The sequence below is a fragment of the Ceratotherium simum genome, chromosome 8 (genome assembly GCF_057802395.1).
Source record: "Ceratotherium simum simum isolate JZ-2026a chromosome 8, ASM5780239v1, whole genome shotgun sequence".
Classification (NCBI taxonomy): Eukaryota; Metazoa; Chordata; class Mammalia; order Perissodactyla; family Rhinocerotidae; genus Ceratotherium; species Ceratotherium simum.
The window spans coordinates 62,353,668-62,381,570 of record NC_141907.1 but is presented as its reverse complement, the minus strand read 5'-3'; the positions used below and the strand labels follow the sequence as shown (position 1 = coordinate 62,381,570).

The 27,903-nt window shown below is 42.9% G+C and overlaps 1 protein-coding gene across 10 annotated transcripts in view; it reads right to left on the bottom strand.

Moving 5' to 3' along the window:
* Positions 1–243: 243 nt before the first annotated feature.
* SHROOM3 (shroom family member 3) overlaps positions 244–27,903 on the bottom strand; it is a 310,752-nt gene continuing 283,092 nt past the window's right edge. For 7 of the 10 annotated variants that reach the window (XM_087434454.1, XM_087434457.1, XM_087434458.1 and 4 more), the window contains 6 exons: positions 25,763–25,836; positions 21,150–22,058; positions 19,532–20,041; positions 16,770–16,920; positions 6,145–6,417; positions 244–1,239 (listed from right to left, as the gene is read on the bottom strand). In XM_087434454.1, the coding sequence (XP_087290580.1) occupies positions 871–1,239; positions 6,145–6,417; positions 16,770–16,920; positions 19,532–20,041; positions 21,150–22,058; positions 25,763–25,836 (2,286 nt within the window). In that variant the 3' untranslated portion in view covers positions 244–870. The remainder of the gene's footprint in view (positions 1,240–6,144; positions 6,418–16,769; positions 16,921–19,531; positions 20,042–21,149; positions 22,059–25,762; positions 25,837–27,903) is intronic. The other 3 variants (XM_087434455.1, XM_087434459.1, XM_087434456.1) reach the window with 2 other exon arrangements.

Sequence of the window (27,903 nt, the reverse complement as noted above, 5' to 3'; positions counted from 1 at the left end):
TTTATCTTCCCACCACAGTGATGATGACACGAAGCACTAGGAAATGATGCGACACCCATGCGATAAAGCCTTCTTCCCCAGGAACGCGCGTGTGTTCCTGTTTGTTGCAGGAGTGAAGAGGTGAGGACTGACAGCAGTGGAAACTAGGATTCCCCCTACTCAGTTTAACACAAGTGTAGACGGTGTACTCAGATTTGTAAAAATCAGACGAGTTTAAGAAAAAACAAAAGTCTCCACACTCAGTGTCACTATCTTTGGAATTCTTCATTTCATTAAGGTTGTCACAAAATACAAAGCTCAAACATAATTGTCTACGTCCACCACAAAATAGAATCAAATAAGTGGTTAGCACACAAAACAATGATCTTTTTTCATTTTTAAAAATATAAATAACAACAATGTTCAAGGTTTTACAATTTTCTTCTGTGTGTTTCTTTTTAAGGCTTTATGTTGCAGACCCTTCATTAATGAGTACTTGTACCTGTCGTCAGAACACACTGCCCACAAGCAAGGAAGGCCACTGTGGATACATTCCTGAGGGTGACACACACTGATCTGTGTTGCCTCAGCCTGTTAAAAACTAATGATCAAACACCCTCCAATCAGTTCTCACAGTTTCATTAATTTTCTTTCTACTACAAGTAATAATAGAAAGGGGCAAGTTCCCAGCAGCATTCACGCTCTCAGAAGATCAATCATGAAGGGCAAGAAGAAAAAAACAGGCTTTTTCCTGGACAGAATTTTTCCTTTTATCCAGAAAAACCCCCAAATAACCCATATAGTTTAAACAGTGGTTTGTACTAAAACATTTTTCAGATTAAATAGTGTTGAGAGAAAGGGTGATCTTTTGGTTGGGTATTTTAGAAGAGGTTAAAGTGGAGAGGTTAATGTTGGAAAAATACCACTGACAGTACCTCCCCCAACGGGAGTCATTTCACTGGCGAGGTCGGGGGGCAGAGCCAGGGCCCCCGCCTTGGGAATGAAATCCGGGGGAAGACTCTCCAGCAGACACTTGACCTGCTCCTGGCCAAGTTTGATCTTGTCGTCCAGCTTTCGCTGCTCAATGAGGAGTGTTGACTTCATCTTCACAAAATGCTGGTAATCCTGGAGTTGCTCCTCTGAAAGGTAATTGGCCAGGATGTCCAACACCACCCGCTCCCTTCGGTCCAGGTTCTCCTTGAGCTCCCGGGCATCCTCATGCTGTCCAGCCAGGACCTTCCTCTTCTCGTTCAGAGAGCTCTGCCAGGGCGAAACAAGCAGATCAGCGAAGGGCAAGGGGAAGGAAGGAAAGAGCCAAACAGTCTGCAAAGACACTTTTTCCAGGACTGCAAAATAGCTACATTTCTATTTCAATTGTCACTCTAAAGTAAGGACACAATTTTTGGAAAATCAGTTTATTACCCTTCTGTTGCATGCATAGGGTTCTCTAACTTGTCCTGTGGCAGCTTTAATTTGAGAGAGGTTACATTAAATTGGCAGGGGTTATGACTTTAGGCTTCTAGACTTAAAAGGACAATCAGTGATTCCACTTATATGAGGTTCTTAGTCAAAATCATAGGGACAGAAAACAGGGACTAGGGGGTGGGGAAAGATGAGTTACTGTTTAATGAGTAAAGAGTTTCAGTTTTGCAAGATGAAGAGTTCTGGAAATGGATACACAATAATATGAATGTACTGAATATTCCTGAACTGCATACTTCAAAATGGTTAAGATGGCAAATTTTCTGTCATGTGTAGTTTACCACAATAAAAAAACTGAAGGGGAAAAAAAGGGCCAGTCATCAAGTACTTACATTTATGGTGGTTCTCAAAGTGTGGACCAGCAGCAGCACCTGGGAACTTGTTAGAAATGCTAATTATCAGGCCCTATTCCACCTATGGAATTAAAAGCTCTGAAGGTGGGGCCTAGAAATCTGTGGTTTAAAAGCCTTCCAGGTGATTCTTTTGCAGCTGAAGTTTGAGAACCTCTGTCCTAATCCACAATCAACAATGGGAACGTTTTATTCACTATCTCTGAAGAAATCAGTTTCCATTTTTCAGCCCTCTGAATCTAACATGAGGAAATTCTATTTAACAATGATGGCAATTTCGTATTCTGAGAGTTTCTTACACAAACCCAATGGTAAGGTAGCATGTTATCTTTAGGGCTAATTTACTTTATAAAAATCTTTTTTTTTTTTTTTTTTTTTTTTTTAAAGATTTTATTTATTTTATTTTTTCCCCCCAAAGCCCCAGCAGATAGTTGCATGTCATAGCTGCACATCCTTCTAGTTGCTGCATGTGGGACTCGGCCTCAGGATGGACGGAGAAGTGGTGCCTTGATGCGCACCCGGGATCCAAACCCGGGCCGCCAGCATTGCAGCGCGTGCACTTAACCACCAAGCCACGGGGCCGGCCCTATAAAAATCTTTAATGTGGTTTTTTTACCCAATGTGCTGACACGTAATGAATGTCATTTAAAATTTTTCAAAAATTTTATATTTAACCATTCATACTTTTCAGGCCAAAGTGATTGAGAAACATTAAAATGAAAATTAATCAAGAAATAAGATTATTTAAATATATACCTCAATAAAAATTAGCTGATGTAGGGTTATGAAAGGCTCATGTGTCTTTACCCTAACTTCCCTTGAACTGGCCTGTGAGATCTTACATCATACTGCCTGGGGGAAAAGTGCAAAGTTACAGGTTTATCTTACAAACTTCTCCATTTTCACAGGCTTCTTTCTCCCAATCAGAAAAATACATCTAAAAAAAACCCCTTAGGGATTGAATTTGAATGAAGACACCGATCAAAATATTGTAGAGGTGTAAGTTAACAAGTGAGAACCTCTTTCTCACCTTTAAAAAAAATTGCGAAATATTTTAAACATCCGAAATCTATAGAGAATGGTATAATATCCATGTACCCATCATTAGTAGCGCCACATCTTAACATGAACATTTTCATATTTGTTTCAGATTAAAAATAAATCAGAGGTTCAGGTGAAGCCTATATATACTTCTCGAATCCCCCCATCTTCCCCCTCTCTCCCTTCACTGGTAACTATTGTCCTGAATTTGGCATTTATTGAACCAAATATGCTTCCTTTTCTCATTTGTTTATACTTTTAGTTTCTTAACAAAGACTAATCATTACAAAAATCAGTACTACCGTAGTACCTGGCAGGTGGGCAAGCTTTCACTTGTATTTAAGAGTGTGTGTGTGTGCGCACTAAGTGTTGAGGTGAAGTCAATCCTGGAACAACTCATCTTCCCCTAACTAAACACTGCTCCAGGATTCCTACCTCAGGTATCTGCAGATCCATCCAGGCGGCCAAACAGGAAACTTGAATTACCTTCTGTCTATCTTTCCCCTCATCTAACACACCCTGCAATTCAAACTCACTCTCTAACTCATTCCCTATTCTCTATCCCCATGACAATTGCTTAAACTAACAGCCTAAACCCTCCTTGCTGGACTCTTACAATATAAGTCTCCCAACTGTAAGCATCATCCTCACCCCTCCCCAGGCTGGTTATGTCATGAAATTAGTTCACGTCTCTCTCAGCCTACAGGCTCAAGTCCAAAGTCTTAAGTAGGGCACAGAAGGTCTTCATGATTATTTTTTGCACTGGATACTGCTGACCCCTCCAGATCCACTCTCCTGAGCCCTGCTCTGGGCCTGGCTAAGCTGAACTCTGAGGGCTGCATCACTTGGGCTCCCTTGCCCTCTGGGTTTCACCAGTGGGAGTCATGGGCAGGAGACTGGAGGGTGGGAGAAGAAAGGAATTGGGGCATTTATCCCCGGCTCCCTCCTTGCCAGGTGGTGGTGGCTGCATTCTTTCACCAAGGCCTCAGTGCTGCAGGGCAGCTATGGCTACAGTTCTGATAAGGGCTCCCTTCCTCCTGCTCCTTGAGGTCTAGAGGTAGTAACGGTTTCCCCACTGATGCTAGCCCTGGGGGGGACAGGGAGCTTCATTATCCCTTCCTGGTCTCCCTTAATCCTTCCCACACCTTCTTAGAACTTTCTTTGTTGATTCCTTTTGTTTGAGCCATCTACTTCCTGTCAGTTCCCTGACTACATACTTTTCTAATATTTCCTTACAATTTACTATTTTTAAAAACAAATCAGGGCTGGCCCCGTGGCTCAGTGGTTAAGTGCGCGTGCTCCGCGACTGGCGGCCCGGGTTCGGATCCCGGGCACGCACCAATGCACCGCTTCTCCAGCCATGCTGAGGCCGCGTCCCGTATACAGCAACTAGAAGGATGTGCAACTATGACATACAACTATCTACTGGGGCTTTGGGGAAAAAAAAGGAGGAGGATTGGCAATAGATGTTAGCTCAGAGCTGGTCTTCCTCAGAAAAAAGAGGAGGATTAGCATGGATGTTAGCTCAGGGCTGATCTTCCTCACAAAAAAATAAATAAATAAAAATAAAAACAAACCAAACAATTACTCGATGCTCTAGACATACCAACCATATGCAAATCAGTTCCTGAACATGCCATGCTCCTCCTTGACTTTGTCCATGACATTGCTTCTAAATGGTGAAGCCCTTCCCCTCTTAGTCTACCCAGAATTAAGAAATTCTTCTAGACACACTTCTTCTAGACACAATGCTTCTTCCAGACCGATTTTCCTCACTGTATGTTGAGCTCCTTGAGGACGGGGCCTGTGTTTTAGCCAGTGTTCATCCCTAGCGCACACAGCACCTGCTACTTGACAGGCTCTCGTTAGCTGCTTGCTGAGTGGAAGAAAGGACAGCACTTTTGAGGCAGGTACTATTAGACAATTTCTAGAAGAGGAAGCTAAGGCTCAGCACATTTACATGAGGAGGGCACTCGCTGGGAGTGGAGCTGCAGAAAGTTCCTGGATGCTCAGAGTCACATTCCTAAATGCTTACCATCTAGACTTGTTCTAATCCTTTTAAAATCTATTTGAAAAAAGACATCTTTCCTTTTAATGCAATATATTAGGAGAAATAATTGGGAAATCCCTAATAGCACTGAAAGAGAGTGCTGTAGATAGGAGAAGGAGCCAGAAAGCAAAGGAGCTTCTTGATGGCTGGAGCACTTATCACCTTCTGGCACATATATATATATATGAAATAGTTACAGTTCCATTTATTGTCTGATTCCCCTTGATAAGTTTCATAAGGGCAATGATCTGTCTGCTTTGTTCACAGATGTATCCCAAGTGCCCACACCAGTAAGTGGCATGTATTAGACACCTAGTAAATATTTGATGTACAGATGAGTAGATGAAGAATGCTCTGCAGCTATGGAATTAAGTTCAATGTAGTAAATAAAACTTGGGGTCTATAACAGGAGTCCTCATATCCTGGCTCCATCACCTACTGGTCTGTTGTGAGGATTCACTGAGACTGCACACAAAGCACGTAAGCCCACAGTGCCTGATGAAGAAGAAGTACTTGAATTTTACCCAGTATTACCATGACTGTTCCCTGTCCTCTACCTTCCAGTGAGGGGTGCAGTGGAGACCCCTGGGTGCACCCTTACTGCCTGCAGCCCCTCCCCTGCAGATTCCTGGAGTTTGAGCTCACGTTCCTGTGCCCTCTCCTCATCCCCAACAGTTTTGTTGTACCTCTCTCTTTTTTTTTTTTTGGTGAGATCAGCCCTGTGCTAACATCTGCCAATCCTCCTCTTTTTTTTTAGCTGAGGAAGACTGGCCCTGGGCTAACATCCGTGCCCATCCTCCTCCACTTTATATGGGACGCTGCCACAGCATGGCTTGCCAAGCAGTGCGTCGGTGCGCACCCGGGATCCGAACCAGCGAACCCCGGGCTGCCGCAGCAGAGCATGCGCACTTAACCGCTTGCGCCACCGGGCCCCCTCTCTGTTTTTAATGTCAACACCCATCATGCTTTTATGTTTTTTTTTTCCTGGGATAGAAAGGAAGGAAAGAAACTCTGGTACCCATGTTTCTACCTTACTAAGCATTTCCTGAGCCTGAAGTGTCAGCATTACATCTTGGCATGGAAAGTGCCTTCTTCTCTGTTTCCTGGTTGCCTCTATGTTGGACTCTCTCCCTACTCCAAAGAGATCTTAATCTTCCCGAGAGAAGGGATCATGTCTAATCGTACCTCTCTGTGCACATGGGCACAGAGGGAAACATTGAACTGAATTGCTAGGCCACCTACCCTTTCTTCATTACTGGCATCTTCACCAAGGCCGCTCAGGACGTTCTCCACACGGGCCAGGCGCCCCGAGAGGGAAAGCAGCAGGTTTACTACCTTGTCCAAGTCCCCGATGAACATCTTGTACTTGTCAAACTCATTGGGCTTGCAGAACTCACTGATCAAGGCCTCCACCTCTTCTCCCAAGGCGTTATTGAGCTTGATGTCCATCAGCAGACTCCCCTTCGCTTCCTGGAGGTTCTCAAGCTTGTGGGTGAGGCTTCCAATCAGCTCGGCCTGTAACCACAGAGGAGACACACAGCAACGTTAGCCAGCCAGAGTGGTCAATGGGAGCAGGATTCACTTCTCCCAGCCACATCCTGTCTTTTCTTCAAGGTTCAACTAAAGGCACCCCTATATGGACTTTTATGGACTGCCTCCAACATTAGGCCACAATATTCTTTCCTTTCCCTGAATGTCTACAACTGCCTGTCTCTGAACCTATTCAGTCCTCACAGGCCAACACTTGATCACACGTATCCTCGTACTGTTTTCCAATTGTGTCATGCTGTGTACAGCTCTGCCTTTCCAACTGGTTTGTTAACTACTCACTTTTACAAGTCTTTTTGAGACATGCTCTCATTTGATCCTCACAACAAACCACAGGCAGGTAGGGTAAATATTCTTGTTTTACAAACAGAGAAGCCAAGAGTCAAAGGAGTGAAGGGACTTGCCCAAGGCCACAGAGCTGAGTTGAATATTAATCACAGCTACCATCTGTAGAGCAATTACTATGTGATTGGGAGGAAGGGAGAAACTCTACATGGATGACTTTATTCAGTCCTCCCATCAATCTTGGAGATATTATTTTATCCACATACAATAGGTGAGGAATCTAAGACTCAGTGAGGTGACACATATACCATTAGGTGGGGCTGCCCTGAACTCACGTCAGCCTGACTTTAGTCATGGCTTGTACAATCATTATAAATATTCACACCAAGAACTTTATCAGAATTCAGCCCCTCCCTCTTTCCACTACACCCCACTGCCTTCAGTTACCAGAGCTATGTAATTTGCCACCTTAGTTACAAATTTCTATACAGATAAAACAGTTACACAAATATCCAATATATTTAACTGAAGAAATGAAGTAAAAGTCCTAGTTGTTTCAAGTTTGAGTTCATTTATATTAAGTGTCTGCTACTTTTTTGCTGCAAGAGAAATTAAACTCCATGGGTTTTGAAATTAGCCTTTCATTTTCCTCTTAGCCTAAAGTAGCCAGATGGAAAAAGAATATAACCTTTTTTGGTTAAAACCTATTTCTTTACCACTAAAAAGGTTCCAGCTCAAAAAAAAAAAAAAAGCTTTATACATATATATAAAAAAATTTATATATCTCTATCTTATCTATCTACCTATATATATATCCAAGCTGTGTGGCTTCACCTGGAAACTTGGTAAAAAAAAAAAAAAAAAAGGGTCACGACTTCTATGTTAGAGTAAATCTTCATTTTTAAAGAAAGGGAAAAAATATAAATATTTTTGACTAACAGAATTGAAGAGTACTGATGACTTTGTCTACTATTTTTTCAAAATCAGCACCAGAGAATACAATAATCACAATGATACAGAGAAATATTTATTTCTCCATGATCTGCCCATCTTGGAGTTGGACCACCAGAGGTACTTCGATCTTACTAAGGCTTACAATGTTTTTGAAATGTCCAGGTGCTGGATTTAATGGTGACATTGTGTTGTCTTCTCAACCTGCCTAATCCCAGAGGCTGAAGGGTGGCTAAAAAATTCCCATCTGCTGCACCATTGCATCAGGGGTTACGATCTTTGGCTTTCCTCAAGCTGTTTAGTTAAGACAAAGTCAACCCAAAAGACAATTTTTAGTAGTGGAAAAAACTGTATTGTGTATATTACTCCTCAACTGAAGAGTCTGAGCCTAGAAAAATGCAGGTGGGAGAGAACAGTGTTTAATGTTTAATTTTCCTTATATTCTCCTGGAAAACTCATCCTCTTCCAAAAAAACAATGCTGGCTGGCAGCAGTGGTATTTGCCTGTGAGATAACCTGCGAGGCACCTCTAGCAAAACACCCAGCAGGTGTAATCTTTCACTGTGGTAACAGTTCTTATGAAGAGAAGAGCAAGGATACTGGAAAGGAGAGCAGTAGGAGAAATAAACACCACCTGCTGACACATCTCCCAGCATTCCTGCTGGACAGGGTTAAGTCAAGTCAAAGGTCATCGTTCCTGTTTTTCAGACCCATAATGAGAGCGAGACTGACATCACATGAGGTGATGTGATGGAGTTTTTAACCTCGTAGCTTGCATTTCCCAGGCTTGCCACTCTAAATGTTACTGGACGATACCCTCTTATAGAAAACCAGGTTATACCAAATCCAAAGAGGTGGTGAACTGAGCAGCACCATTCTTATCACTCCAACCTCAGGAAAAGGCCTTCTGCTTATTCAGATTTGGGATCCATTTTAACCTCATGTTGTGAGAAGTATAATTTCTAGAAAAAGCTTTTTAAAAACTAAATAGTAGAAAGAAAAGAAGGTAACAGCCTCATGTTTTTCATTATTCCTATAAATATGACTTCTTTTGAAACTAATACTGTGTGTCATCATTTCTGGAAGGAACTTCAAAGCACTTTTGTTAATAATTTGGTATTTTAAAAAATCCTCATGACTCAGAGGCTGGTATTTTTGGGGACAGGTGTGATGATTTTTAATTTGCAAATGAGCAGGAACTGGTGAGGATTAGTCTGCCCTCACGTGTGGGGGTGCGTGGTGCGGTGAGGGGAGAACCCTTCCCCCGCGTTTCCACTAGACTCTGCTCACCGACTCTCTCAGGCTCCTATGCAGGTCAGCAGAGCTGAAAGGGCAGCCACCAAGCAAGCACAGCTCAACCGGCGAGGACGGGTCAAAGAATGTGACACAGCTGAACAGGGATCAGGCTCAGCAGTCCCATCCACTCAGTCTTGCCTCTGTAGACCGTTTTTGTTTTCAAAGACCTCAATGCTGGGCAGATAAGCCTATCTGTAGAGGAGCTGATGTATGCTCCAGGCTTCATGGTATAAGGAAGAAAGAATGAGATGAAACGTCTAGGAGTGATCCAGGGAGGCTTCTGTGGGGAGAACCAATGCACATTGTGTGGCATTTTGATCTCTGAAAGCTATTTGCTGGGCTGTCATGTGACATCTCACAGCTCAGCCATATACGCTAACGCAAGAATGGCTGAGCAGTCCCAGCAGGCACTCCTGGCTCCAATGCTGCATATTTGGATGTATTTGACTTTTTTTATTTTACATGCCCTTAAAATATGGAAATTTGGATTTAAAAATGCTGTTAAAAGGGATCTGAGTAAGTAAAGGCAACAAGGGAAAGTTGGCTGTACTAAATAGCCATTTCTTTGCCAGGGAGATCTCTTCAAAAAAACTACCAACTTCTACCCGCAGAATTCTCTGGGGGAGAGAGAAGAGCTATTCTTTGGGATTTTGTTTTGTCTTGTTAATAACATATTAGTCTCTCAGGAGCTACTTAATTTGCAAAATCATTGGCATTTGTCTACTTCTCATCTGGCATAAACTGTTAACTTGCCCAGTGAGATGCTATTTATGAGTTCTTTCTCTAAACATAGTTTAAGAGACCCTCCCTCCCACCTTACCATCTGCATGCAGCAATCCTGCTGGGCCCTCTCCCACCTCCTTCCTGCTCCAAAACCAACACGGACCAGGAGTCAGGAAACCTGGCTCAAGGAAACTCACCTGCAGGCAAGTCACTTGACCTTGTGTGTCTGTTTCCTCATCCTAGGAAGGGCATAATACTACCTGCCTAAAATTAATAGTAATGTTTAACTATCGAGCTCTTCTCTGTTCCAGGCACCACTAAAGTGTTTTACTATTCAATTACTACTCACAATAACCTGATGAGATGGGTACTATTATTATCTCCATTTTACTGATGAGGAAAGTGAGGTGGATAGAGGCTACTAATTTGCCCAATCTCATGCAGCTAGAAAGTGCCAGAGCCAGGCTTAAACTCAAGTCATCTGGCTCTAGTGTTCAGGCTTTTAATCACTACATTAAAATAGCTCATAGGAATGTTATGGGGCTCAAATAAAATAAAGCTTGTGCAAGCATTTTGGAAAATATAAAGATATTATACACATTCAAGTTATTATTTTTGTGTGTGTGCTATCAAGATTAGGCAACAATTTGATGAACGTATCCTACTCAGTTTAGGTAGATGCCTCCAGGGAATACCCAACTTCTCCCCAACACATGACAACATGGCTTTGCCTTCTGCTCGGAGGACTTGTGCTGCCAATAATGTCACTACAAACACACAGTTGGCCTCTGTTGATTGACTGTCATCATTTCAAACAAGAGCGATTCACGGCTCCTAGCCACATGGCTGGAGTTCAGGGACAGAGTGGAATTCAGGCTACTGCTGGTAAAAACTAGGACTAGATGAAGACATTTCAAGCACAGGCTTTGTTGCTGTTTCTTTCTTTGTCCGGTTTTAAATGGGAGGCTCCAGGCAGCCACACACGACTGTTTTCTTAGCTGAAGTTTCACCCAAGAGAGAAGTCAGGGGCAGTTTCTGTCCTGAGGACAGCAACTGGATCAAACCTCCATCTCATCTTGTGTGACCTGATCAAAGCAGAAAGATCATGGGGACTCGACTGCTACTTCAAATACTCTCTAGCACATTCTCTGTCAAGAGTGGTTCTTTAGGGGCCAGCCCCGTGGCTTAGCGGTTGAGTGCGCGCGCTCCACTACTGGCAGCTCAGGTTCGGATCCTGGGTGCGCACCGATGCACTGCCTGTCCGGCCATGCTGAGGCTGCATTCCACGTACAGCAACTAGAAGGATGTGCAACTATGATATACAACTATCTACTGGGGCTTTGGGGAGAAAAAGGGAAAAAAAAAAAACAAAAACAGGAGGAGGATTGGCAATAGATGTTAGCTCAGGCCCGGTCTTCCTCAGCAAAAAGAGGAGGATTGGCATGGATGTTAGCTCAGGACTGATCTTCCTCTTCTTAAAAAAAGAGTGGTTCTTTACCATCTCCTATCAGGAAGGCATGTGACCAGAAAGTTGTCGCATCTACTTAGTACCATCTCTTGGTTCTGGGTACCAGGAAGTTTTGACACACTAGAAACAATATTAAATTTCTTTAAATTCAACTAAGCTCATCATTCTCCCTCCCGAATGACCTCCCCGTTTTCCCCATTGGAGTTATGACGATCCCACCGCCACGAACTGAGGAGTCCTTGACTATTTCCTTTCTTCCATGCTCCACATCCTACCTGTCTAATCTGTCACCAGGTTATGTCTATTTTACTTTTTTTTTTAAATCCATCTATTTCTTACTGCTCCTACTGCACTGCCCTAGACCCATATGCCCACCTTCCTGGACAGCTGTAACACCCCTCCAACTCCCCGCTCTCCCTCCTGTCTGACTCCACACACAGCTGCCAGACAGACTTTTCTAAAACGCAAGGCTGCCACTTCTCTCTGCTACTGATAAACCCAGGAGGGGAACTTGTAAAGCTGGCCAGGATGGCACAAGCCCACTGCAGCCTCTCCCCACCCCATCCTTACTACAGCTAAAATCCCTGGACTCTGAGGAGGGCTCTGTCCAGTTACAACTGGGGTGGCGAGCCAGACCTGCAGTGTGATCCCGAATGGGGGTGTTTCCTGCCCCCCTCTCTTCTTTTCTAGCTTTGACCTGAGGACAGCCCCAGTGCAGAAGCGCACAGAGCGTGCAGCAGCAAAAGCTGAGAAGGCCCTGCCTTTAAAACCAGAGGACTAGAAAAGCTCTGTGAGCTAAAGAGTGTGGGGGAAATCCTGTTTCCCCCGCCCCTTCTCTCTTTTTTCTTCTTTTTTCTCTCCCAGCCCTGCCCCAAGGACAGATCCACGTGCAGGGCTGTACTGCACAGTGATGGCACAGGCACTTCAAACCCCCGGAGAACACCCTTCTTTCTGGTCAGAGGAACTGGGAAAAGGACCCTGGGTGCCAAAGAGCATGAAGGGAATCCCCACTAGGTTTTCTTTCTCTTTTATTGAGGGTGGTCCCAGCCATGCACACAGGCCAGAGGCCCAGGAAAATGGGCTGCTGGGGGCCAGGGTGTGGGGAAAATAACGGACAGGAGAGAGCTGGAAAAGAAAATGCCCTAATTCTGTGTCTGAACTCACTGAAGTCCCAGGCTCACCCACAAGCTGCACATGTGTGGGTCAGACCCAAAGCAGCAGAGCAAAGGTTTTGAGAACTGAACTACGATAGAAACAACTACCCAGTCCCAGACTAGCCCCCGAACGGTGCATGTGTGGGACAGACCTGTACAACACAGCAAGGGCTCTGAAAGCGGAACTGACATCAGAACCATCACCCAAAGGTGGGACAGAACCTGTAGTCTGAACCTAACTAGGTTGATTGCCTGCTAAAACAAAAACAAAAACAAAAACAAAAACAAAAAATCAGCATTATCCAAGGATTTCAACAGAAAGCAGTCTCACAACATAATACTCAAAATGTTCAGAATACAATACAAAATTACCTGATATAAAAAGAACGAGTAAAATGTGAGCAATTCTCAGGGGAAGACAATCAACAGGTGCTAACCCAGAGATAACCCCAATGTTGGAATTACCAAAGTCTTTAAAACAGCTTTTATAACCATGCTCCATGGTAGAAGTAAATACTCTTGAAGTGAATGGAAACATAGACATTCTCAGCAAAGAAACAGACACTATAAAAAAAAACTGAGTGGGGACTGGCCCAGTGGCGCAAGCAGTTAAGCGCATGCGCTCCACTTCGGCGGCCCGGGGTTCACGAATTCGGATCCTAGGTGCACACCGATGCTTGTCACTGCTTGTCAAACGATGCTGTGGCAGTGTCCCATATAAAGTAGAGGAAAATGGGCACAGATGTTAGCCCAGGGCCAATCTTCCTCGGCAAAAAAGAGGAGGATCGGCATCGGATGTTAGCTCAGGGCTGATCTTCCTCACAAAAAAATAATAAAATAAATGAGTGGAAATTTTAAAACTGAAAACTATTAATATTTGCAATAAAAAAAGAACAGAGCTTTAGGGACTTGTGGGGCAATATCAAAAGGTCTAACATTTGTGTCACTGGAGTCCCAAAATGAGAAGAGAAAGAGATTAGTGCATAAAAAAATATTTAAAGACATAATGGCTGAAAACTTCCTGAATTTGGTGAAAGACCTAAATTTACAGATTCAAGAAGCTTAGCAAACCCCAAACAGGATAAACCAAAGACATGAGGCCCATACACATCAAAATCAATCTGCTGAAAATCAAAGACAAAGAAGAAAATTTTGAAAGCAGCCAGAGAAAAACACCACGTTGCTATAGGAGGAACAAGTATTTAAATGAGTGCATTTCTCATCAGAAACCATGGAAAAAAGAAGAAAGCAGAACAGCAGTTTTCAAGTGCTGAAAGAAAAAGAACAGTCAACCCAGAATTCCATATCCAGTGGAAACAGCCTTTAAGAATGACAGCAGAATAAAGACCTTCTTAGAGAGAGAAAAACGAAGAATTTGTCACCAGTAGACCTATTCTAAAAGAAATGTTAAAGGAAGTTTTTCAGGCCGAAAGGAAGACAGACCAGAGGGGAGCCTGGAACTTCAAGAATGAAGGAAGAACAGCAAACAGGCAGCTGAGAACCACGTGGGTCGCCAACAATCTCTTGGGGAAAGTCAGCTCCGAGGAACAACAGTTTCTTTTTGTTTTTTGAAATATTCCACTAAGTCTCTATGCCAAAGCCTTTTGGCGTTCAGAATAGAGAATCATGGGATCTGTTTAAGAAGATTTTTGCCGAATAGATATAGCAGAGTTTAGCCAAAGAATGGAAAGCTCTAATTATTAAGCTGTCTCTAGTTTTTATGTATGTCGGAAGTTCAGACAATGAAGTGTTTCATATTCTAAGTAATTTTTGTATTTACTTGGAACATTATAATTCATTATCTATGATGTATACATAGAAACTATATTAAAGTAGAATTGATTTAAAATGCTGATTTCAATTTTAAAAATATTTATTCATAAATCAGGACTCTAGTTTCCATTGACTCTTTGTGAGTTTCATGCCTAGAAATATATCCGAGGTTATTAATAACTTTAAATATTAGGTAACAAATGATTACTTTGCAAAAGCTGGTGGAAGGCTACACTCTGCCTCAGAACAATCTTGACCAAGCATCATTTTTTACAACCGTCCTTGGAAAAGCTTGTTGTATATCAGGAAGAAAAACGCACTTTCAGCTTTATGCTGGACATATTAATAGACACCTGCAACAACATCACTTAAAGCTCACATATTTTCTGTTTCCAAATCAGAATGTAAATGCAAGTGACATTAATGAAAATTCTATTACATATTAATAAATTTGTAGTTCATTAAAACAAACAAAATTCTCATAGGGTTCTCCACTGTCACATGGTAAAACTCAACCTCTTTGGCATTTCACACAAAGCCCCATGTGATCTGCATGACTTTCTGGCTCCTGTGGATCCTCCCAGCCTCCTCTGCTGCTATTTGTGGCCTTCCTTTGTTATTCTCTATATTTGGTCATTTCTAATTTAATCACAAGCCTTTTTGTTTTACATTCCAAAATATCAAACTACTGGAAGTACCTTTCTTCAGCACACACACGCCCTATGGTGTTTTCACACCTCTAGGCCTTTCTCATGCTGTTCCTTTGTCTTAAATGTCCCGTCTTCTCTTGTCCTGACTCATTCTGACACATGCTGATTACTTCAGTGTAAAATGTGGCAATACAGGTGTCAGGGCAGTTTTGTGTAAATAGATAATACAGCACTACATAAAAAAACATAGCCCACACCTAGAACATAAAAAGTGCTCAAGAAATAGTACCTAATGTTACCTCTCATGAGGATTAATCTTCTATTCCTTCATATTCTCAGTCTAAAAATACTTTTTGCCACATAATCCTCAGAGTGAGAGGGTGATAATAAAGTGATGGAAAAGTGGTTAACAAACAAAATTAAGATGGGAGAAAAAAGCAACAAGTAATCTGCCACATTGTTACTGTAAAGCAGGATATGTCTATGTGCAAAAAACAAAACAAGAACAAAAACTGTGTAAAATGTTCAGTTCAAGATGTCATGGCAACCTGACGCTTGTAATGGTGTTTATACAGCTCCCTCTTTGGGATAAATATAGACAGACTAGAGCAAGGTAGGTGTTTTTTTTCCCCCCAGTCAGAAGACTCATTAAATGGGGGCACTCAGCAGTGCTGAGGAAAGGATGTGCCAGGAGTGTGCTACGGAGCAGGTGTGTACGTGGGAAAACCTTGGGCGGGGAGAGCGTGTGTTACTAGAGCGGCTGTGCCAGCATGTCGGCCGTGCGCCGTGAGCCCCGAGCTGGAGCAGCAGGAGAGAGAAGAACACTACCAATGGAGGTGCTTCTGAAACCCCGAAATCCTCCTGCCCCATAACCCCCTGCGCCCAGGGTCCATTATCCTGTGGTCTCATCTTAGCACATAAGCAAGAGGGCTTAGAGCACATGTTACAGAATACATGAAACAGAATCACGTGAGAAAGTTCCTCCTGGAATTGGTACCACTGAAAACCACTTACATTCCAGGATCAGCGAGAGGCAAGCTTTAACAAAGAGTCCTTTTTCAGCGTGCACGCTTGAGTTATATGAAGAACTGTAAGTAAGCACAGTGGCAAGCAGCCCCTCTGTGACCGTAGGGAAAGAGGAATGGCAAGAACTTTCTCCCCTGCAGGCACAGCTGGGCTTAGATCTCCATGGCATGTGGGAAGACAGCAGCAGCATCATGGTCATTTTTTTTTAAATTTTTAAATTTTATTTTTTTCCCCAAAGCCCCAGTAGATAGTTGTATGTCATAGCTGCACATCCTTCTAGTTGCTGTATGTGGGACGCGGCCTCAGCATGGCCGGAGAAGTGGTGTGTCAGTGCGCACCCGGGATCCGAACCCGGGCCACCAGCAGCAGAGCGCGTGCACTTAACTGCTAAGCCACGGGGCCGGCCCCAACATGGTCATTTTTAAAATGCTTAACATTTAAGATTTCTGTAGGAGTATCAAAGCTAACAACTAAATTCCAACACTGTGCTTTCAAGCTATTCATTGGGTCATTGGGGTATTGGAAAGAGAGTTGGGGAATCTAAAGATTAACATTAGCTTTTCTCAGAAATGTCTTTTGATAATCGATCTCTCTTTCCTTAAAGTTTCTCGATTTTCTAGTTTTCCTTTTGACTGTGAAACAGGAAATGAAAATCACACAGACCATTGGCACTGGCTGGTCAGCTCTGAGAAAGTGTTGGGGTCCCTGTGCTGAACTAGGAGGCAGATGACCTGGGTTCTAGTCTCATCTATGAGAGAGAAAATAACTTATTCCCTGTAACCTTCACTTTTGTCTCTTGTAAAAATGAAAATGACAGAAGAGCTATGAGGAAATTGCTCAAAGTACCACGCAAGTCCAGAATCCAATGGTGGTTTGGGCGAGGTTCGTGATGGCCAGGCACCTTCCCCTCCTGCCGGGAGGGGCCTGTAACCCTGCTAGGACCTTGACAATCTTTCTGGGGAGAGCAGAACATAGGCCCCAATTCTTTCTTTACCTTCTTTTCATTGACATCTGCCTGCTCCTCTTCCTCATTCACCTCTTCTGGCATATCTTTGATTTTGTTCAGAAGTTCAGCCTTGGGAGCAGACACACTGTAGTAGGCAGAGCAGTTGACCAACATGCCCAGCGCTTCCTTGTCTTCACTTCTGGGTCATAAAGAACAAAAAGTACAGCCACACATAGCACATAACAGAAGCTTCATTTCATCACACGTCTGTCCATTCAGAAATGTGTAAAACATTCTATTCAATTTCTTCCTAGAAATTAGGATGAACCAACTAATAAATATTTACTAATGAGTGATTACTATATGTAGGGCTCTTGAAGCCAGGCAAACACGGGATGGAAAACCACCAAAGGCAGTAGTGGGAAGAGGAGTGGGAGTTAGGACCGTGGACCTGTCATTTAACCTCTCTGCATAGTCCTCCTTTTGCGATAAGTAAAAGAATGATACTGACTCCCTATTTCACAGAAAGACAATGAGGAGCCATGACTCAATCAATGTTAAAGTATATTCAAGATGCTGCACAAATCTCAGATTTTAGGTTATTTCCTACTCTTCCAGGATTTCCCATAATCTTTCTGATCCCTACTATAATTGTTGCTTGGACACTTATCAATGTTCCTTCTCATGTAAGCCTGATACCCCATATAAGCCTGGGAAATTGGGAGCTTTCTGGTCAAAGAATACAAGATGTGAAATCTACTCATTCATTACATATCAGGGGGTTTCAAGGCTGGAGAACAAATTAGGAATTGAGAAACCTCCTCATATCTAGTGTTCTCTGTTTTACTATAATCAAGCTGCCTTTCAGACTACAGGTCAGATCCTACCCACTGAATAAATGACTCTATGGAAGTGAGTTAGGTTCTCTTGGAGAAGTATTTCAACTATTCAATCTTATGACATTATTTAACATCTAGACCATCATTTTACTACGGAATAAAGAACCACAAAAAAGTTATTTTTACTAGTTTCCTGCTTGATGGGACTATTCCTCTAAGCAATATAGTTACATTTAATCCAGTTAATTGAAAAAATAGGAAAAAGGTCTTCTGATATGTTTTTTCTCCCACATGTATTCATTTCATTACAAATGGGCTTCTTGGGCATTTGATGAACTAAACCTCACAATGGCTATCTGCTGAGTCTCATGCACAACAAGACCATGCTCATCTTCACCAGAAGATGGCGCAGGTCACTCGTTTAAAAGCACTCTGGAAGGTCTCAGTGCCGCAAAAGCTACATGACCATTTCACTTCTAAATTGACTGAGAAGGTATATTCTCAATGATAATGCTAGGAAATGCTTCTCAAAGGATGTATTTGTAAATTACTTTGGTCTTTCTACAGCAAGTGGTCAGAGAACAGAATGAAGTAAATGGAAGCCCCTCACTTTGACCTGTGACAACCACACGAGGTGAACTGACTGGCACACCCACAGAAACACATCTTTGGGTCCTTCGTGGCACCCAGGGGATTGCTTTGCACGTTGTAGGTGCTCAGTAAATGTCTGCTAAACACATGACCCTTGGTAAGTCACTTCACCTCAATTAGTCTCTGTTTGCCAAATCTGAAAAAGAAGGATGGACAGGTGACTGTTCAGGCCTTATATTAGGAGAGCCTCCAATAACATATCACGTAACTTCTAAGTCTTACATAGCTCTTTCCTTTCTCCCGGCCCTCCCAAGTCAAAACACGGTATTCTTGTTAGTAATTTGGTTAGGATCAGTTGGAAATTTCTAAAATGCAAGCCCAAATTGAGATAAAATGTTCTGTTTTATTTAGTCTGGAAGCCACTAACTGCTGAGCCCCAGTCTGTCTAGCCACATAGTTTTCATAGAAAATTAAAAAGAAAATAAAAACCACTCTAAATCTTTCCCATAGTAGTCCTTTACAAAAATCAAACATGCAAGAAAATATTGCAATAACCCGGGAGAAGTTGAAAGAATAAAAAATTCGGACGGCTCACAGTCCTTTCACCCCACGGCCGGGCGTTGGGACACATGTTACAGGACAGTAGACACGTGCTGCTCAGGGAGCTTCAGGAGCAGAGGCTCACGAACAAAACCACGAGTGCGCCCCCATTCAGATCTTTCTTGATTTTCAGGATCTGAGCAAACATCCACCCTAACTCTTCAAAGGTGAATGTCAGTGTAGTAAATAAATCTATTTCTCTAGGCTCTCATCCTTTTTCAACAGATGGTGTTCACCTCCGCCTGGGGGGCTTCTGTCACACTCACCACTTCTCTTGCTCCTCTCTCAGCACTGACCCCTGGAGGACTCTCTGTAAAGCTAACTCTGACAGAGAACGGGCAGTTGTGGAGTTAGAGGCACTGTATGATCGTTAAGAGAGCAGGCATGCTCACAGTGTTGAGGTCAAATCCAGATGCCATCACTCACGTGTTCTCTGACTTTGGTTGGGCATGGTCTTAATTTCTCTGCGCTTCCATTTCCTCATGTGTAAAATGGAGATAAAATTGGTAGCTATCTCAGAAGGTTCTTGGGAAAATTAAATAAGATAATGTTTATATAAAGAAATCAATACAATGCTTGACATAACATGAACAGCAGGTATTAACAGCAATTATTATTATTACTATATTTTTCTTGTTGGGTAAGTGCCTGGTAACTCAAGGTCAGTTTGTCCCACATCCTACTCCTCAGGGCCATTCCCCTAAGGCTGAAATGGAATGTCACTCTTGGGCCAGGATCTTTGGAAGCAGGAAAACATCAGATAAATGGTCCTAGACTTACCTCTTGCCTTCACATCCTAGGTAGTTGACAGTTCTCTGCGTGGCCTTCTTCTTTATGCTGTTTTCCTTCAGCAAATTAACATCTCGGGGAAACAAACCTTCCATCAGGTCCATAGTTGTCTTCATTCTGGAGTCTGGATCCAAAATGTCTGCCAGAGATTTGTCTTGGTGGACAATTTCCTTGGCCAGAGCCTCTGTTCTGATGTCTTCTGAGGTCTTCTGAGGACCAGAACTGACATTCTTTTCTAAACCCTGAGTCCCACTGACTGGGTCATGGATGAGGCTTTGGGTCCGGATGGGAGGCAGCTGCCCAGGGCTCGGTTGCTGGACAAGAGACCCAGCAAGTTGGGGCAGAGCGCCCACGGTGGACGGCAGGTTGGTCTCAGTGGCCTCCGAACTCTTGATAGAAGTTTGGGATCTGGAAGCTAGTAGCTGACTACCAACCAAATGGGCTGCACCAGGCCTGGGCCTTTCCTTGGCAATAGTCACCTTGGCAAATTTGCTGGAGCTGCTGGGGGTACCAAAAAGAGAGTGGTAAGAGAAGAGTCAAGAGAAGGGCGAAGGAAGACTCAGGGCTGTACCTTCCCATATCAGGAGTGGAGCAAGGTGGTCACACTTCTAAGGTTATTATTCCCTCAAAACCACCAAAGGAGCCTTCTCCTGAGCCTAGTAGTTGGTCACAGGGAGGTTGTAGACTTTTTAAGGGGGATGGATCAAGGAGGAATTCAGTTTTGGTGAATGTTGCTGTGAGACCCAGAGCCTTCTGAAAGGTCCAGGTGAACAGAGGGTGGTGGAGGTAAATTACATGGTGTTGAGAGGAAGTTACCACAAAGGTGAGGTCGGGCAATGTGTTTTTTTGGTGTTGAGAGATCCCTTGTCCTAGGGAGTATGTGTTGAGAAATGCTTCTTCCCCATTCTTCTGGCTTCCTAGAAGAAGTTTTCCCTAAACACTACTGACCTTTAGCCCTACTCTTTATTCCTCCCCATGAACAGGGGGTGACTTTGGACAGAGAAGCTGACCATTCACAGTCCAGCCTCTTCTCTTCTAAGAGTAAGGCTGCCTCCAGGCTCACTCTGTGTGCTCGCACTCCATGTGTATGTGTGTGTGTGTGTGTGTGTGTGTGTATCTAGCATGGACTGTGACTAGGCGGGTAAACCTATTTAATCTGGGGGCTCAGTTTCAGAAGGCCCACTAACACTCCAGCCTCAGCTGTATCAGTGATAAATGTAATGTTTTTGTTATCTATGTACCTTCTTCTTTCGTCTTATTTGTTAACTGACTCAGAACTCGGGCAGGGAAGAGGGATGCTATTTATGTGGTCCCTTTGAATCGGCCACGTCCACAGAAGTGAACTATGCCTCCTGGGTCTTGCCTTTCATCTTCACTGCTCCCACCCCTTGGTGCCCAATGACCACTAGTACACCGTCCACCCAAGGTAAACAAGTAAAACAGTCCTGCCAGGTCCATGAGCTGAGCTTGTATAAAAAACCCACACCAGGGCTGTCCTGTGGCCAACAGAAGCAGGCTCTGGGAAGCCTGGAGCGTGAAAATCTCTTACTGGTGAGGGAAACCCTTTTCTCCTCCGTGGAAGGCTCTTACCCAGAGTCTGCTCACTCACCTGGCATGGGGCTCCTTGTGATCCTCGCTGTCCAGCTGCGCCTCATACACAGCTTGGGGCGGAGGTGGAGGAAAGTCATCCAAGGTATTCACTGGGGTTTCCTGGCTAGGTGGAGGCGGCGGGGGTGGGGGAAGAGCTTCAAATGTAGGGCTGGAAGTGGCATTGGGGTGCAAGTCCTTCACAAACACCTCATCATCATAGTCCTCCCGAGGTGGGGGGGAGGTCCGCAGGACAGACTCGGATATTCGAAGGGAAATCCTCCCCAGAGTGCTTGGGACCCCAGGAGGCGTGTCTGGGTCAGAAGTGCTGCTTGAACTTGGAAGATTTTGCTGTTTTTTGTAGTGCTTCAGGTCAGCAAACTCAGGCGACAAGGATTCTTCGGGGAGGCTGTCCTCTCTGACTGCATGGGCCCATTTCACCCGTGGCGGGACAGGCTTCTGAGGCAGCGAGACCCGCTTCCTCATTCCCTCTTCTATCCCATGCTCTGGGCTGTTGGGCTCATGGCCCCTCGGACTGGGAGGCTGGGCCAGGCTGTGACCGTTGCTTCTGTGGGTCACTGCTGGGGTGTAGGGCAAAAGAGGCTGCTGCCCCATCTGACCATCCCTTCCAGTCGGCTGATCAGCAGCAGCCTGTGAGCAGAAGCTGGAGGGGACAGGGGAAGGCAGAACAGAGCTGAGGGGGGTCAGTGGTATAGCCCTGGGATCTGTGAGATGCCCCTGCATTCCTGTGGGCAACGGCCTGGGGCAAGGCGTTCTGCTGGCCTGCCTTTGATGGTCCAGCAGTCCAGGACATTCGCTGGGAACTGAGGCACCACTAACTGCTTTGCAGCCTGAACCACCCCAACGAGGGCTAGGATGGTGTTTGAGCAACGGCATCTCTTCTTGGCCTCTTTCCAAACAACTGAGTGACCTGCAGCAGGATACAAACACGAGGGTTACAGCTCTGAAGAAAGGGGCAAACACAGAAAAAAGCATTTGATGGGGAGAAGGCCCCCAGACTATCTTCCCTGGGCTGCTCATACAAAGAACCAAGTTTAAATTAAGTACCAGACAGGAGTAACCTCCTACAGGAAAATGTCACATGGCAAGCCTGGGGTCACAAGGCATTTCCTTGTATTAGCCCCCACCTCCCGCCCCCAGCACCCATATAAGGCAGCTTTTGAGGACAGGCTTCAGGATATAAAAAGAAACAAGTAGGTACATTTCTTCCCCTCCTTTTAGGACTACTTTGGGAACCAGCTCCTGACTCTGGGGAAAAGGAATGCTGCCTCATTCTCTCCCAGTGTGGGCCCCACGGGGAGGTCTGTTTGGAAAGCATTTGCATGGGCTGCTAAATCTGGAGGTTTTATTTACAACTTTCTGTTAGTCTCCTAGTGTTTTCATTTCTTAAAATGGAAAGTAAGGAGGAGGGGGAGAGTCTCACCTAAGGAACTAACATGCAGTTACCTCTGGAGAAAGAGGTTGACAGTAATGAGCAGACAAGGTGCCCAGTAATTTAAACAACTGCTGTCTAGGCTCCAAGGAAAAACCCAACAATTTCCAATACTTTTGTTATTGTGTTCTAAAGGAAAAAAGGAGAACAAAACAAAGAAAAGAGGAGTCTGCAGCACTGCCTGCCTGCCACACGCGAGTTAATATGAGGATAAAACAAGTCTCCAGCAAACCACCATAGTTTGTAAATTCCAGATTTGGAGCTCCCTGCTTAGGATGTGAGCGAATCTGGAGAGCAGATGGCACTTTTCATTTTACAGACCCGAGTCCTGCCTGCCACAAAATCGTCTGAATGTCAGGCTGCACATGGAAGGAAAAGACCGCAAAGAGCCAAATTAGCTCTTCTCGTGCCGTTATTTTTTCTTTATTATAAATGCAGATGGTTCAATAAGGGGCCCATCTCTCTCAGATGCAGCCCCTCCCCTCCTGTCACAATCCTTTTCATTTACAGGCGGTTTCTTTACCAGGAACCTCTCAATAGCCAAGCTTGGCTACTCCGTTCTTCCTGGTGGGTTCCCAAATGGGTAAACGAGAAACCCAGAGGCAGGAGATGCGCTGGGGTGCTTTCTTCTCCCACATCTTATTCAATGTGGTACCCCAAACACCTGGCACAAAATATCCTCTCAGGAAATGTCTGTGGAACAAACAATGTCTCTTCTGCCCCACTGCTATTCAGACTGTAGGACATGAACTATTTTTAAACTTAGCATCCTCCAATAGGACATGGAGTCACTGGAATCTGATGTTTTAATGACTAATTCAGGAACCTTCATTTTATTTATTATATCTTGAGGCTTTTTAAAAAGGGGAGACATCCCTAAAACACACAATAATATAATATTTATCCTTTAAGGATCCAGCCCAAATAAACCTTGATGTGATGTTTTTAGTTTATGTCTAATCTTTTTAGTTTACAGGAACCATACTTAAACTGCATATTTTGAAGGTAATATTTGAGTTAAATGCTTAGTTTGGTTGAGAATGCTTCTCCTTAGTGACTGTTTTGTATTTTTCCAAGAACAAAGAATACAGTAAAAAAGCTTTAGTTTGAGTCTCCTTTATAGTAAAGTGTGAGAGGCAAGCATCTGTTGATACATATCCAGGAATCCTAATATTCAAGAATGGAGTTTGAGAGCGATTGTCTGTTTCCTTCATAGCACCTTTTTTAATGTGGTAAAAAATATAACATATAATTTACTACTTGAACCATTTTTAAATGTTCAGTTCAGTAATATTAAGTATATTCACATTGCTGTGAAACAGACTCCAGAACTTTTTCATCTTGCAAATCTGAAACTCTATACCTATTAAAGCAACAACTCCTCTTTTCCCCCTCCCCCAGCCCTTGTAACCACCATTCTACTTTTTGTTTCTATGAATTTGACTACTTTAGATACCTCACATATGTGGAATCATAGAGCATTTGTCTTTTTGTGACTGGCTTACTTCACTTAGCATAATGTCCTTAAGGTTCATCCATGTTGTAGCATATGACAGCATTTCCTACCTTTTTAAGGCTGAAATAATATTCCACTGTATGCATATATGACATTTATTTATCCATTGATGGAAATTTGGGTTGCTTCCACCTCTTTGCTACTGTGAATAGTGCTGCTATGAACATGGGTATGAAAATATCTCAAAAGACACTGCTTTCAATTCTTTTGGCTATATACTCAGAAGTGGTTTTCCTGGATTATATACGGTAGATCTTTTGAGGAACCTCCATACTGTTTTCTACAGCAGTTGCACCATTTTGCAACCCTCTCAACAGTGCACAAGGGTTCCAGTTTCTCTACATCCTCACCAACACTTGTTCTTTTATGTTTTTTTGATAGTAGCTATCCTAATGGGTGTGAGGTGGTATCTCATTGTGGTTTTGATTTGCATTTCTCTGATGATTAGTTATGTGAAGCATCTTTTCATATACTTGTTAGTCTTTCGTCTACCATTTGTGGAGAAATGTCTATTCAAGTCCTTTTTGTAACTGAGCTATTTGATTTTTTTGTGGTTTACTTTCACCTTTGTCTGCAGACCAGTTCTCTTTTGGCAGTGCTCTAGTTCACTATTAGTTTTCCCTTGTCTCTAGCTTTTAATTAACGCACCCAAGCTAACCAAAGTCCTCAGCCTCACCTTGAATACTTTCTTCACTTTAGGCACAGCTATGCGAGCAAGAGCACATAACTGTGGAAGTCTGCTCTTGGCAATAAAAGAGGTAACTTGATACCCATTTCCTGACCATGCTGGCTGCTTCTAAGTGACAGTATTAGTATTAGGTTGAGTTATTGAGAAGGGAATATAGAAAGGGAGAGAAATGGTGACTGAATGAAATATAAGAAAAATTAAAGAACTAGCTTGAAAAAACATGGAAGGTAGTAGGGAGAGTTTAAATGTATTAGCATTAGTAATAATATAGTAGATAGCCCTATGACACCACATTAAAACCACATATAGGCAAGGCATGTGGTTCAGGAGAAACTCTTTACGGAAATTTCTACTTATTAAAGCTCGATGTGAATAGTTCAAAAATTCAAATTCTAAAAAATTGTCCATTATATTTTTCTACCTAGGGGAAATGATTTTGATGGCAAATGTTTTGTTTTTTTTGTTTTAAAATGACTTACCTGCTATTTTCTATCCCTAAGTGCCTAAAAATTATGATTTTGAGTTTTATTTTTTTACTTCAGGTGCTTCCTGTGAGTATGTCTTGCTCTGTGAAGCTGTTCATGAAATGCTCATTTTTCCCCTAGCACTTTTGTCACTGGACCTGATCCTTTGTGCACAGAAGTGGAAAAGATCAGCCACACAAGAGAGGTCCATGTATGAGAGCCATAGGTTATGTTGAGAAGAGCATATCCATTAACTATTTTGATGCTAAACTTATTACAAGTCAACTATTGCCTCAATAGCACACATTCAAAACCTATTTTGAATAAATATCATTCTGAGAGAAAGTCATCTATAAATAAAAAAGTTCCCCACAGCTTAGATAAGATGGAAAGGCAGCACATGACACTATGAAATATCACAACATCACATTTCAATTTCTTGTAGAAAGGAACAGAAACATTTAACTCCAGCAGCCTTCATAAGGCAGAGGGCATCAAAAATATACATACATACCTGGATCCAGGGCCAGCCAAATAACATGGATCCTTCACAAGACCAAAGCCATTGTTTTCCCCCAAAAGCACATCCTTGAAATACAAGAAAGGCACAGTGTTATTACCAACAAACAGGTATTTGAATCTACCAAGGGGGTGGAGGTAGAGCATTTATTGGAGGCTGCTATTTATTGTCAGGCACCATGGCAGTGCTCTGACATACTATCCCATTTCATCCTCAAAGCCCCAGGAAGTATTGTTAACCCCACTGCATCGACGAGGAGACAGGCCCAAAGAGGTTAACCTTCCCAAGCTCACAAGCAGCAGAGCTAGGATTTGAATCTCAGTCTGTCTCACCAGGTGCCTCTCCTAACAAGGATATTTTCTAAGCAAAAAGTCTGATGACAATTATCTCCAGGGTTCAAAACAACTACTATCCTTGAAATATAATGATGAAAACAAATTCAAAGGGCCAAGCTTTTGAAACAGCAATAGGGAAATGTGGGAGATGTCAGGAAAAGGATAGTTTATTGAATTTAGCAGAAGTCTCAAATGCTCTGAGTTATAATTAGAGAAGATATGAATCTGACTTGTAATATATTCTCTCTAGGAAAAACATCTCACCCACATGTAATATCAATAACTCTGGGGACTTTTCGGGGGTAATCATTTGTTAGTTAGTTTTAATAAGCATATATGTTGGTTTCCTGAAAGGGCCGTGGGTCAGTTTTTGATAGTGTAAAATTTGGCCCACGTGAACAGGTCCCTGATGAAGACAATGATGTTGCTATTGATGATAAAACATTCAACTCGCAATTATTTATGATAATAGGAGACAGGTAGAACAGAAAAATTAAATCCATATATAACCCCTAAACTTAATTTCAGCAACTTATTTCACCATTTACTCTGTCCAAAGGGCTAACTGCTTTCCATCTTCTTTTTCTTTTTCTTTTTTTTTTGCCCAGTCAGCGGCAGAGGTACAAACAAGCAATAAAAAGAGCCAAAGATGGTGGTAGGCCTGAAGAAGAAACAACCCTGAATGTCATTAGTAATTGCAGCTATTCCTCAGTGGGCATTTACTGTGGGCCAGACACTCTGCTAAGTTCCTTACAATCCTCCAATTATGTGCCTGGAGTTGTGTTAGGCACCTGCCATTTCTTCTGTAACTTAATCTATAAGAATGAGGAGGGGGGAAGTAACTGCAGCTCAGAGAGGTGAAGTATGTTACCCACAGTTAAGTAAGTGGAGGAGCTAGGATCCAAACCATGATGTCTTCAGAGCCCAAGATCTTTCTTTGGAATCTTAACAAGCTGAGTGGTAGCTGAGCTGGCTGCAATCAGACTTCAATGCTTTGAGACAAAGGAATTCCATGTGTATCTGATTTGCTCAGATATCACTATAGGGAATGGGAATTCCTGCTCTCCACAAAACCTTATGGTTCTTTTAAAGTCTTTCCCCACCCCACCCCCTCTGTTGACATGAATGTGCAGTTTTGCCAATAATTAAGTGGAAAAGCCTCTAGGTCCCCTTTAAGCTTCTACCCCAGTAACGTTTAAAAGTATTTTTCCATTCTATTATTTCCCTTGAATTACAGTATGAGCATAAGTTGATACTGATGTGAGTGTGCGTAAAATAAAGGAAGTGAGACCCAGTAACTGGCAATTGAGAGAACTCTCTAAATCTCCCATCTATCGAAATACCATTTAGACAGAAGGAAAATGCCTTCCCAACCTTGTAAAAGCCCAAGGAGGATACATTTCTGTTGCATTTCCTTGCTTTGATTGGGCATATATTCACTGTCAAAGAAGACTTGATTTTCTATAAACTGGTAAGAAGTATAAAGTACTTGTTACAGCGACTTGGAAAAAAGCAGTGGCTATGGGAGAAATACCAGATATAGCTATACCAACAGACACTTGTTTAATGTCTATTTGTTTTTGTTAATTATCTCTGACTTCCGATGACCTAAAAATACACCAGTTCTTATTCTTCATTAGGCATAGCATACTTAAAACTATAAACCTAAAGCCTACTGAATCCCAGTCTTCACTCTTGCTTTGGGTTCTGTGTTAGAAATCCTAATATCTCTGTGACCAACAAAATATGAAGACAATATTTATCTACTTTCGAATATCAGTTTCAAATATCTGCTAAAAT